Genomic DNA, 13,165 nt, shown 5'->3' on the forward strand with positions numbered 1-13,165 from the left:
AACCTTCTCTGAAGCCTTACTTGGGGTACTGCTTCTCCTAGGAGCTCAATAGTTTGCTAATTTACCCTTGTATAATAGGCTTCCAGAACCCAAGTCTAGAGACTCTTTCAGAATAGAAGGGAGCAGGGGCACTGTACATATACATGTGACTTCTTTTAGACAGACAGGGGGTGTGTTCCCTCACACATTCTTACCATGTCCGGTGTCCTCATTTTCCTTATCAGGGTAATGGCCCAAGCCAACATCCAGATGGAGGGAGAGCAGTGATAACATTTCAGTCCAGAGGATGGCCATTGACGAATAGGTTTCACTGTGCCCCAGAGTTTGTCTGTTTCCTTTTGCCAGTTCTGGAGCATGAATTTAGGGCCTTGTATGCTGCTTGAGCTTATTTGCTCAAGCTGGTACTCTACCACTTGAGTCATACCTCCATTTCTGGTATTTTGATTGGTTAAAATGGAGAAATGGGTCAGATTTGTCTGTCCAGGCTGGCTGCTTTGAAACTCCATTCTGTGATCTCAGCCTCCTGAGCTGAGCTAGAATTAGAGACAAGTGCCACCAGCCCCTGGCCTGCCCCAGGTGCTTTCTGCTCACACTGTTAATTCTCAGATTAAGTATGAACTTGCTGTAACTGTCCTGCAGACTAGATGAGGATATTGAGTTTCAGGGAGGCTTGGAGGATGGAGGTTTGAAAGTACGATTCCTGGCTGGGTCCTGATGGCTCCTACCTGTAATCCTAACTACTCAAGATGCTGAGATCTGAGGATCACACTTAGAGGCCAGCTTGGACAGGAAAGTCCATGAGACTCATCTCCAGTTAACCACCAGAAAGCCAGTAGTGGAGCTGTGGCTCAAGTAGTACCATGCTAGCCTAGAGCAGAAAAGCTCAGGAACAGTACTTAGGCCCTGAGTTCAAGCCCCAGGACCAGCAGAAGAATCCTTCCAGTCCAGGACACTGGAAGAGGGGATTGTGCAGAGACCAGCCAACCTCCCACTGTCACAACTGTTTTCAGGCCAGAGGTCCCCCCTTATTCGTGGGTCTCTGGAAATTTTAGCCATGTAAAAGTTAGCTATTATTACTTCCTCCAGGAAGCCTTCTGGGTACATCCAGGGTAATTTGGGCCCAGCACCCTTCTCACATGGTAGCTTCTGGCATGGCTCTTGCCAACTGAGATTATAACTACTTTTGTTTTTTGGCTCTCCCACCAGACTGGCAACCCCACAGGGCATGAATTGTTTGTCCATCTGTCTCCCTGGGTTTTTGTGGGCTTGATGTCTGTCTTTGCATATCTAGACTGTCTAATGTTTGCAATATCACTGACTCTGTCTCCATCTTTGGATTTCTCTCTGTCTCTGTCTCCTGGCCCTGCCAGGCTGGGCACTGCCCCTTTGGCCTGAGGTGGGGGGGGTCTTTGCTGCCCAGCCTGCCCACAACGAGGCCAGGCTAGGGTAGGCCCCCGCCCAGCCTGCTGCCTACTCCCTCCCTCCTTTCCTCCCTCCCTCCCTCCTGCTTGCCACACCACAGGGTTTGATGAATCAAACTCTTTGTCTGGGTGGGATCTCCCCCAGCCAGCTGGGCAGAGAGAGGGCTTCCCCTGCCGGGAGCAGCCGAATATCATAACAGCATCAGCATCGAGTCCTGGCTGGAGAGGTGAGGGGCAAAGGGGACAGGCAGGCCACCATAGAGCAAAGGCCTTGGGGGCTGAGACCCGGCAAGCTCTGGCAGAATGACGTATTGCCTAAAAAAGGATGATTTTAGCCTGGCCTGGCCCAGAGGCTGGGAGTTGGGATGGGGAGAGACCCCTCTCTTTCCACAAGCTGGGGGGCTGGGTCACCTCCTGCCCTTCCTTGGGAGGGCCTAGCCTGATCTGGGTGGTGGCCTATGTGCCAGTCTGTGACCCTCCCAGCCAGCTTGGCATGGGTGTGGGCATCACACAGCTCTGGGTCTGGAAGGGGACAGGCTGCGCTGCAGCAAGGACATATGGGCCCATGTTTGTGTCTGTATCCTGGCATGTGCATGTAACTGAGTGTGTCAAGGTTCTGGTGTATGTGTAAACATCTACTGATCAGTGTGTATGCTTGGAAGAAAATGCCTGTGTAACAGTGTGCAAAAAAAAAATCTCCGTGGCCTGTGAGCCTGAGTTTGTCTGTATACATGTGTGACAGTATGTGTGTACATGGGGAAAATGTGTATGACTGAACATATGGGAACAGGGATTTTTGTGTTAATGCCTGTATCCAAATGTCTGCTTACACATCTGTGTGTTAGAGAATGTGTGAGGTGGCTACAGCTGGGAGGCCTGTGGGAGACGCTGGCTCTGCCATGTCCACACAACAGCCTTTCTGTGCTCATTCCTCACCCATAAGTGGGGCCTAACAGCAAGGATTAAGTGAGATGATATGTGGCAAGCAGTCGCCTGCCGTTCAGCAATGCCAAGTAAGTATCGGCTATTAAATTAGGTGTGTAGCATGTATGTGCAGACTTGTGTACACAGGGTTTCTCCAGGCCTCCAGGACGTGGGGACTTACTGCTGTCGCGTATCTCCATCGGATACTTTCTCCCTTGCAGGCCCAGGTGGGTGGCAGAGCAGAGGAGGGATGGACTGTGAGCCACCAGCAACCCTCCAGCCTCACCTGGTTGGGCCACCAGATACAGCTCGACGTCCAGTAGCTGTATGCCAGCAGGAGAGTCTGTCCTTTACTGAGCTGCCTACCCTGCAGCCCCTGAGCCCTGTATGTCTGGACCTTTTCCCCGTCAGCTCGGAGGAGCTACAGGCTCCTGGTAGCCGCTGGTCCCTGGGGACCCCTGCTCCTCTCCAAGGTCTGCTATGGCCACTGTCCCCAGAAGGTCCAGATACAGACATCTCCACCAGTGGAGGGATGCGGCCTAGCAGGGCTGGCAGCTGGCCCCACTGTCCTGGTGCCCCACCCACAACTCTGGAGAGACCCTGGAGTCCTCAGCGCTCCCAGCCGCAGCGCAGGGCCAGCCATGGCGGCTCAGAGAAGAAGTCAGCCTGTGAGTCACCCTGCTGGGGGTGCCCACGGGGCAGACAGGAGGGGCGGAGTGGCTCCTTTTCAAACCCAGAGTTTTCCTAAATTCAGGACAAGTGGTAGATTTTAGAGAGTGCCTTGCTAGGATTACACAGGAAGTTTAGCCATCTCTCTTAACCCCTCTCGTGGATCCCGTTCCCTGGGCATGATGCCTGAGCCTCCCTGGGGTGCCCAGGGCCACAGGGCAGGAGCAGGGAAGAGGTTGCAAGGAACCCTTGTACATGCCAGCCTGTGCTCTCACAGGGCGTAAAATGCGAGTATACCAGTGTGAAGAGGCCACTGGCAGGCCTGAATCCCACCCTGGCTTCCTGGAGCCTGGCCACACAGTGCAGCAGCACGCTGTGAGCACAGAGGAGCCGAGGGTGCTGGAACTATCTGGAACCACCCGAGGAGCCTTGGAGGGTCCAGAACGAAGACGCTTCTCAGCCTCGGAGCTGATGACCCGGCTGCACTCCTCTCTGCGCCTGGGGCGGAGTTCAGCAGCCCGGGCACTGACCTCAGGGTCAGGTGCCGGAGCAGGTACCAGTTGTAAACAGCCCCAGTCCCCTAGAACAGCCTAGCAGCCAGATGCAGGGTGAGGTATAACCTACTCACTGAACATCTGCACTGGATGCTGGTCAGCTGGGGTGTGGGGCCAGGGCCACTCTCTGATCCACCTGTACTTCTTGCCTTCTCTAGGGAAAGCATCTGGAAGGGAGGCTCAAAGTGTAGAGATGAGGGGGGACAATGCATCACTGCCTGCACCCATTAGTGACCCAAGCGAGGGCCTGGGCAGCCCGCTGGAACCCAGGTATCCACCTCTTTCTGGACTCAGGTTTGGGGTGAGTGGGCTGCAAAGAAGTGTACTGACACTTTTTCCCTAGGCTGGACAGGCAGGAAGAAGCTCCGGGTCCCCAGGAGCGGCGCCAGTCACGGTTTCTCCTAAACTGTACGTGTAAAGGGGCTTTGAGAGCAAGTCATGGAGGAAGGGGCTGGGGCGTGGAAACGGGGAGCTGCATTTGGAGAACCGGGAGGTAGGGATCTTGCTCAGCGTCTAGCAGGTGGGCTAGCACGCAGCTGGTGCTCGCTTCGGGTTTACAGAGTGACTAAATGGGTGAATGAGTGAATGAATACGTGCACCCTGTCCCGATATGGGAGTCACTGTAAGGGATTAAGTGGGGGCCCCCGGTGGAGCCGGCTCCGGCAGGCAGCACCTCTCGGCCCTCCCATGGCCCTCCCCGCCCCTCTCTCCGCCCAGCTGTCCTCTACCAGGAATACAGCGACGTGGCCAGCGCCCGCGAGCTGCGCCGGCAGCAGCGCGAGGAGGAGGGCCCCGGGGACGAGGCGGAGGGCGCGGAGGAGGGGCCCGGGCCGCCCCGGGCCAACCTCTCTCCCAGCAGCTCCTTCCGGGCCCAGCGATCGGCGCGAGGCTCCACCTTCTCTCTGTGGCAGGACATCCCCGACGTGCGCGGCAGCGGAGTCCTGGCCACCCTGAGCCTGCGCGACTGCAAGCTACAGGAGGTGGGCGGCCGGGGGCGGGGCCTAGGCCCGAAGGCGCGCGCACAAGGGGGCGGGGCGACAGGTGGCACTCAGACCTGAGCAGGTGGGGCTGGCGGGAGGCTGGGCTTGGGCCCAGGAGGTGCCCGAGGCTGAGAGGGGTGCGCAAGGGGCGGAGCCTAGGGTTGCGCCAGATGGGGCGGGGTCATGGGAGAGTAATTGCTTAGTGAGGGGTGGTATCCTACCGAGCTTAGGACTAGGGCAGGGCCGAGAGGGAGGGCAGTGAGGGTGGGGCAGGATGTGTGGACAGGCTGCAGGAAAGGGGGGTCTAGGACTGTAGCTGGAGGCAGGAACTCTGGGCCTACCTGGTGCCTGGTTAGCCTGGAGAAGGGGCAGAGACAAGGTGTCTATGCCGATGATTTGAGGTGCGTCCACCCTCGTGTAGGCCAAGTTTGAGCTGATCACCTCTGAGGCCTCATACATCCACAGCCTGTCTGTGGCCGTGGGACACTTCTTGGGCTCTGTTGAGCTAAGCGAATGTCTGGGAGCTCAGGACAAGCAGTGGCTATTTTCCAAGCTGCCTGAGGTGAAGAGCACCAGTGAGAGGTGAGGGAGGGGAGGAGAGGGAGAGGGTGGAGGGGAAGGAGGGGTCTGGCCTGAACCTCTGGCTGGGTCACTAACCTGGCCCTGACCCCTGGCTCACCCCTCAGGTTCCTACAGGACTTGGAGCAGCGTCTAGAGGCAGATGTGCTGCGGTTCAGTGTGTGTGATGTGGTGTTGCAGCACTGCCCTGCCTTCCGCCGTGTCTACCTGCCCTACGTCACCAACCAGGCCTACCAAGAACGCACCTACCAGCGCCTACTGTATGGAGGGGGTCTGAAAGAGGGGACAGAGGGGGCTCAGGCAGGTGTAAGGCAGAGAGAACAGGACCCGGCTGGGTGGCTGGGAGGGAAGGCTCCCTGAAAGGAGTTCTGAGCAACTAAAGTGTGACCTGACCCTACAGGGCTGAAGCAGTTGTTAAGAAGGTACCTGAAGACTAATGGGGTGGAGGGGGTGATAGATCCCAGAGTTTTAGGTCCACCTGTGACTCCAGACCCCCATCCCATTGTCTTGTCATAGCTTGGAGAACCCCAAGTTCCCCAGCATTTTGGCCCGTCTGGAGGAGTCTCCAGCATGCCAGCGGCTTCCCCTCGCCTCCTTCCTCATCCTGCCCTTCCAGAGGATCACACGCCTCAAGATGCTGGTGGAGGTACTGAGGATGCAGCCTCTGTACAGGAGGGCTGGTGGAGATTCCCCTGTCAAAGTGGACAGGTGGGCCGGGAGTTTGGCCTAGTGGTAGAGTGCTTGCCTAGCATGCATGAAGACCTTGGTTCAATTCCTTGGTACCACACACAGAAAGGGCTGGAAATGATGCTGTGGCTCAAGTGGTAGAGCTCTAGCTTTGAGAAAGCCCAGGGACAGCACTTAAGCCCTGAGTTCAGGCTCTGGGACTGGCAAAAAAAAAAAAAAAAAAGTGGGCAGGTCAAGGGGGGAGGGCGACCTGCTTCAGTAAACTAATGTCACCCTCTAGAACATCTTGAAGCGAACGGCACAGGGCTCCCAAGATGAAGACATGGCTACCAAGGCCTTTAATGCCCTCAAAGAGGTGAGCTGGGCAGGGCTGGGCTGGGGTGCCCAACAGTCTTGCTTGGACTCAGTATGCTGCTAAAGGACCCCTCAGCCACAGAATCTCTGGTCAGAAGTAGGGGCCTGGGAGCCCAGGTTGTGGGGGGCTGCAGTGACATTCTATGGCCTCCCCAGCTGGTTCAGGAATGCAATGCCAGTGTGCAGTCCATGAAGAGGACAGAGGAGCTCATCCACCTGAGCAAGAAGATCCACTTTGAGGGCAAGGTGTGGACTGAATTTGGTGGAATGGAGCCCATGGGGGCAGCTCTGGTTCCCTCCCTGCCTGCCCCCCACTTCAGGCCCATTGATCGCTGTCCCACGGCCTCCCATCCCCCATCCTGTGTTATGCCAATGCCTCTGAGGCTCTCTCTCTCAATCTCTCTGGTTACTTTGTCCTCTAGATCTTCCCGCTAATCTCACAGGCCCGTTGGCTGGTTCGGCATGGGGAGCTAGTGGAACTGGCACCACTGCCCGCAGCGCCACCTGCCAAGCTGAAGCTGTCCAGCAAGGCAGTCTACTTGCACCTCTTTAATGACTGCCTTCTGCTCTCCCGGAGGAAGGAGTGAGTATGTGTGTGTATGTTGATTAGAACCATGCTTCCTTCTTCCCTTCCCCTGGACTCACCATCCAGGATCTCTCTCTAGATGTGGTAGTCCCACTGGTGTCTTGTGGGCTCTTGGAAAAGCAAGATGATGACTCTTCAGATGGAAAGGCAGGGGCTGGACTGTGTGGAGGACTGGAAGCTGCTCTGTGAGAGCAGATGAGTGGCCCAGTCTTGCTCAGTCTGTCAGAGCTAGAACAGTGGCCTTTTCCTATTGCTGCTTGGCACCCAGTGTGCCCTGTAGCTTCCCTGGGACTCAGGCTCCCTTGGTTGTATCAAGATCTAGGTACTGGGCCAGGAGCCTGGCCTAGTGGTAGAGTGCTTGCCTAGCATGCACAATTCCTCAGTACCACATACATAAAAAAGCCAAAAGTGGTGCTGTGGCTCAAGTGTCAGAGTAGTAGCCTTGAGCAAAAAGTGTCCAAGGACAGTGCTCAAGCCCTGAGTTCAAGCCCTAGGACTAAAATCCCGGAGCTAGCCAAAAGATGGCCAGCTCTGTCTGACACCACACTCCAGGCTCTCACTCACTATACCATCTTATCACCCGCAATACAGGGGTAGTAAGAGCACAGGAACAGAGTTCCCACAGTGCTTTGTCTTCCTGAGGGAAGAGGGAAGAAGGCAGGAGAAGAGTGGGGATGAAGGTAGTCATAAAGCTAAGTGGGACAAAAAGCAGGCACAGAAGCAAAGTGTTCATTCCTGATTTGATCGTTCACTTAGTAAATTGTCACTGGATCCCTGCTCTGTACCATGCTGTCTGCCAGATGCTGTGGATATAAATACATGACTGAGACCTGTTCTATTCTCACAGACACCCACCCTCCCCAATCTAGTGAAAATACACATTGATAACCATTATCAGTTTTGGGGGGAGGGGTTGTTTATTTTTAGTTGTAGGGCTTGAACTCAGGGTCACTGAGCTTTTTTTTGCTCAAGACTTAGCTCTCTACCACTTTAAGCCACACTATCACTTCCAGTTTTCTGGTGATGAATTGCAGATAAGAATCTCAGGAGTTTCTCTGCCTGGGATAGCTTTGAATTGCAATACTTAGATCTCAGTCTCCTAAGTAGCTAGGATTAGCTAGGATTACAGGCGAGAGCCATCTGCACCTGGCCCGACTGTCTAGATTTGAGGAACAGGGCAGGAGAATTGTTAGACCTGTTTTGGGGACACTTAGAAGCTTGATGGGTGGAAGAAGAGGGTCGCTGTGCTCCTGGCCAGTTTAGAAGTCGTTGGGGTCTTTTGGAGGCCCAGGTGAGCTTGGACCCTCCACAGGTGGCAGATGTTTCAGAAGGTATTTGTCCCAGACCAGAAAGAGGGAGGCAAGGGCGTGGCTCCCTTGGGAGTGGAGTTGGGGGAGGGAGGGGCAAGCATGGTTGCTGAGCTCCAGGAGGCCTAGTGGTAGGATGGGCCCCTGGAGTGCTGGAAGAGAAGGGGCCAGGCTGGGAGCCGGAAATGTTGGGTCCTGTTCGGAGGAGCTAAGATAAACAAGCTATGGGGCTCTGCCTAGCTTCTCATCCTCCTTCCCTTGGGGGCCAGGCAGGGCCTGAAGTGTCCGGTTGGCCCTTTGGAAGAGAAGCTGGGTAGGGGGTACAGAGAAAAGTGGCAAGCACACCTGGAGTTGAGGACTGGCCTCCACCACCTTTAACCTCTCCTGGTGGACCAGCAGGAGCAAACATCCTCTGGTGGGAGGGTGGCACCCTGATCTCACTGGAAGGGTGGCTGGAAGGACAGAACCCTTTCTTTTCCTTCCCATCAACACACTGCTCCTGCCCAGGCTGCTAGGGGTCCAGGCCAGGCTGACCCTGTCCATCCTGTAGGCTGGGGAAGTTTGCCGTCTTCGTCCATGCCCGGATGGCGGAGCTGCAAGTGCGGGACCTGAGCCTGAAGCTCCAGGGCATCCCTGGCCATGTGTTCCTCCTGCGGCTTCTGCACGGGCAGCGTGCCAAGCACCAACTCCTGCTGAGGGCCCGCACTGAGTGAGTGAGCTGGGAAAGGGGACCCAAGTACCCAGCTCTCCTGATTGAGAACAGCACACATGGGCCCAGAACAGGATTGGGTGGACAGACAAAGGCTTCTCCTAGGATCTGGACATCTTGGTGTCAGCCACTGTCTCTGGCTTCAGGACAGTGGCATGAGCTAGGATATGGGCCAAGCTGGCATTAGAGCTGGCATCCAGAGGTGAAAGACACAGTCTTGAAAATCAGTCTGCTGAGTGAAGTGCACTCAGCTTGGGTCCCGGGCCCGGACCTCATTGCTGCTCCTACAGTTGTCCTGGCAACTGTCCTTTGCATGGAGTAACAGCCACTTCCCTCCCTTCCCTAGGAGTGAGAAGCAGCGGTGGATCTCAGCCTTGTGTCCCTCCAGCACCCAGGAGGACAAGGAGGCCATCAGCGAGGGAGAAGGTATTCTCTGCCACCCTGCACCTCCTGCGTGCCCTGGGCTCACTGAGTCCTGTGTGGCTCAGGGCCTCAGGAAGGCGGAGCCAGCATCCTGAAGCATCCAGAATGGCCCTGAGGGCCCTTGGGGGTTGGACATGGTGGCCATGGGCACAGATATCTGCTAAGGGATGACCTGCCCAAGATCTCTGGCTAGCTAAGTGGCAGGACTGTTGTGCAGCAAGCATGTGTCTTTTTTTTTTTTTTCTCCAGTCCTGGGGCTTGAACTCAGAGCCTGGACTCTGTCCTTAGGCTTTCTCAAGGCTAGCACTCTACCACTTGAGCCACAGTACCACTTCTGGCTTTTTCTGTGTATGTGACACTGAGGAATGGAACCCTGGGCTTCGTGCATGCTAGCAAGCATTCCACCACTAGGCCTGTCTCTGTCAGGCTATCAGCTAAAAGAGGACCAGCAGAGTGACCAGGGGGTGAGGGGCGGTGGCTCAGGTATGATATGGAGGTGGTGAGCCGGGTGGCAGTGTCAGCATGAACACCTCTGTAGTGGCAGGGGGTGGAGCTTATTCCCAGTGAGCACCTACTGTGTGCCAGATCCAAAGCCAGCTCCTTTGTCCCGGTATTCATTTTATTGCGTCCTCATGACCCTCTCCTAGACTTATTTTCTTCATTTTTCATATCAGGAAAACCAAAACTCAGAAAAGTGAAGCAGGCTGGTACTAGTGGCTCACACCTATAATCTCAGCTACTCAAGAGTCTGAGGATCACAGATTCTTATTGCCAATTTACCACCAAAAGCCAAAAGAAGAGCTGTGGCTCAAGTGGTAGAGTGCTAGCAAAAAACTTTAGGGATAGTGCCCAGGCACTGAGTTCAAGCTCCAGGATACACACACACACACACACACACACACACACACACACACACACACACACACATACACGCACACTCACGCACACACACACACACAGCATAAAGTTAAGTGATTGGGACAGCGTCACATAGCCAATAGGTGGCAGTTGTGATTCAGTTAGATCTGGTCCCTAAAGCTGTGCTTTTTGATGCTCCAGGCCCAGCTAGGTTAGGGAGGAAGGGTCTGCAAATGAGGCAGGTCCTCTAGCTTGGGCAGGGGTCCCACAAGAACTGGGTCTAATAACCTTACTCCAGACAGGTGGTCTGCAAAGGCTCTTGGCAAATAACACTTGACCTTCCTAGCAGAAGGAACAGCCCATGTAAAATGCTCTGAGGCAGAAAGTCACTAGAAAGTGGCTAGAGTTACATGAACAGGAGGAGGATAAAGACGGAGGTGAAGTTAGTAAGGGCTCCATGCCAGATGACCAAAGCCTCCTGGGGCCTGCAAGGATTCTGGATGTTATACAGAGAGGAATGCAAAATGCAGCACATTTCCAATGGGAATCATATAGCTTACATGGCAGCTGAGAATGAGGGTCGGAGGGCCCCAGGATATCAGGCTATCTAGGGTGGTTGGACATGGGGATCTGGAGGCCAAGGAGCTGAACTGAGCTGAGATGGTTGAGAGTCCTTTGCCAGGGCAGTAGTCAAAGTAGGAGGGGCTAGTTTCACCCAGGGTTTGTGCTTCTGGCTCAGCATGGGCAGAGGAGGACTATATGGCGTGTGGGAGGGGCAGCAAGCCCTTTGCCCACTTTCCTACCTTTACTGCCTTGCCCCACCCATCCTGACCCTCCCTGGCTGTCAGACCGCCCTCAGGTCCAGTGCGTGAGAACCTACAAGGCTCTGCAGCCGGATGAGCTGACCCTGGAGAAGACCGACATCCTGGCAGTAAAGACCCGGACAAATGATGGTAAGCCATCTCCTGACCTGCATCCCGTGGCGGGACCGGGCTGGTGTGGAGGCAGCTAGTTGGCTAAACATCACAAAGAAAGATTTGAAAGGTGATCCGTCACAGCATGTGAGTCAGGTTAGATAAGAAGAGAAACTTCAGTGGTCAGCCGATGGGGAGGAAAATGACCTCAGATGGTACCAGAAAAATCAGGCCAGAAGGTCATCCATGAGTGGCTACAGGAAGGATGCTTTCTAGAGCTGGGTGGTTAGCAGCAGATATCCCCTGGGCCCTGGGGACATGTCAGGCCTCACGTCCCTGTCCCTGATAGCTCCCATGTGTCCCTAGGCTGGCTGGAGGGGGTGCGCTTGGCAGATGGCGAGAGGGGCTGGGTGCCCCAGGCCTACGTGGAGGAGATCGGCAGTCTCAGCGCCCGCCTCCGCAATCTCCGGGAGAGTAAGCGGGTCACCAGTGCCAGCAGCAAGCTGGAGGAGCCCCCTGTGTGAAGGGAGGCCCTGGCCTGCCGCAGGCACGCTGGGCTCAGCCCTCCATCAGTCTAGAGGGCCCACTGGGCACCATGCCCCAGATGGTGGCAGGGCACTGGTGTTGTGGGTCTCTAAGGGGTCTTCCCTGTCTTTACTCTCTCTGGTACCCATACTTAAGGGCTGAGGGGCAACACAAGGTGGCTACTGACCCCTGGCAAAGGCTGTGCCTTCGACACACCTGACTCGTGTCCCCTATGCAGGCAGTGGGTGGACGCTGTAGGGTTGGTGGATGCTGGTACCTCTGGGGAGCTGCCACTTTCTCTGCCATCTCCACAGCCAAAGCCCACAGGGTGCAGGGCTGGAGTGTGGTCATTCTGTAAATAGACTGGCACCTTTGCCAGGCATCAAAGCTCTGATCCTATGCTACCTGCATGTCCCTCTGCCTCAGATTGCAAAGGGCTTGCTGTCTTCCTGTGGGGGTGGCCTTTTTCCAAAATTCTCTTCAACCAGGAGGGTCCCCAGGGGCGGGGGTCATTCTGTGTATCAGTTAGGCTGCTTTGGGCTACAAGTAATGTGATAGCAGATTCAAGCAGGCTTAAATATTAAAGAGATGTTTTTGGTTCTTGTGTTTGTTGCCTCTGGGTTCTGTAACAGTTTACCACTGGGTGACATAAAACCAGGGAAATGAACTGGGTAGGGTGGTACACGCCTGTCATTCCAGTTAGGCAGAGGGCAGAGATGGGGCAATTATGAGTTCAAAATTAGCTTAGGCAAATTAGTATGAGAGTGTGTCTGAAAAACAAACTAAAAGGACAAGCTGGGGGCACAATAGCTCAGGCCTGTAATCCTAGCTACTCAGGAGGCTGAAATCTGAGGATTGTGTCCAAAGCCAGCTCGGGCACTAAATACTCTGAGACTCTTATCCCCAGTTAATCATCAGAAAACTGGAAGTGGCACTGTGGCTCACGGGGTAAGGTGGTAGCCTTGAGCTGAAGAGCTCAGGGGCAGCGTCCAGGCCCAGAGTTCAAGCCCCAGGACGAACCAAAAAAAAGGTATGGCTCAAGTGGGCAGAGGGCTTTACCATCTGTGAGTTCCCTCTCTAGCACAGTAAGGAAAAGTAACTAAGTTAAACTAAATATATTAAATTAAGAGATAGAGAAGTAAATAAATAATCAGCATCACTGGGTTGGGCTCCATCAATCTCTATGTGTTTTTTTATTGTAATTAATAAAAGGGTTACATGATATTTGCCAGATAGAAGGTGCATTAATTTACATACATTGATACCCTTTCACAATTTCTATGTGTTTTCTGGGCACTTTTTCCTCCTTGGATTGTAGCCACTTTGTTCCAGGTCTGTTTCTGTGGTCCCATGGCCTCTAATGCATGTCAGTGTCACATCTCTGCTTCCCCCCTCCCTTTTTTTTTTGCCAGTCCTGGGCCTTGAACTCAGGGCCTGGGCACTGTCTTTGGGTTTTCTCAAAGCTAGAGCTCTACTACTTGAGCCACAGCACCATTTCTGGCTTTTTTTTTCTATGTATGTGGTACCGAGGAATTGAACCCGGTCTTTGTGCAAGCTAGGCAAACGCTCTACCACTAGGCCAAACTCCTGGCCCCTCTGCCTCCCTTTTATGAATTTATGATTGTATTTATATGCCATCCAGCTAAAGCCCACCGTTCCTTCTTTCCTTTCTTTC

General features: G+C 54.5%; 1 protein-coding gene across 1 annotated transcript; it reads left to right on the plus strand.

The window, feature by feature from the left end:
* The first annotated feature begins 1,631 nt into the window (after positions 1-1,631).
* Arhgef19 (Rho guanine nucleotide exchange factor 19) lies at positions 1,632-12,090 on the plus strand. The gene is made up of 16 exons (XM_090333895.1): positions 1,632-1,648; positions 2,567-3,013; positions 3,292-3,567; positions 3,727-3,838; positions 3,912-3,976; positions 4,286-4,548; positions 4,970-5,130; positions 5,235-5,387; positions 5,644-5,773; positions 6,095-6,169; positions 6,325-6,414; positions 6,591-6,751; positions 8,612-8,770; positions 9,117-9,196; positions 10,900-11,004; positions 11,332-12,090. Exons 2-16 carry the CDS (start codon positions 2,596-2,598, stop codon positions 11,487-11,489), a joined length of 2,406 nt encoding a protein of 801 aa, XP_090190021.1. The 5' UTR covers positions 1,632-1,648; positions 2,567-2,595; the 3' UTR covers positions 11,490-12,090.
* The last annotated feature ends 1,075 nt before the right edge of the window (positions 12,091-13,165 follow it).

The sequence above is a fragment of the Megascapheus bottae genome, chromosome 6, assembly GCF_031878675.1.
Source record: "Megascapheus bottae isolate mThoBot1 chromosome 6, mThoBot2.hap1, whole genome shotgun sequence".
In the NCBI taxonomy this organism is placed as follows: domain Eukaryota; kingdom Metazoa; phylum Chordata; class Mammalia; order Rodentia; family Geomyidae; genus Megascapheus; species Megascapheus bottae.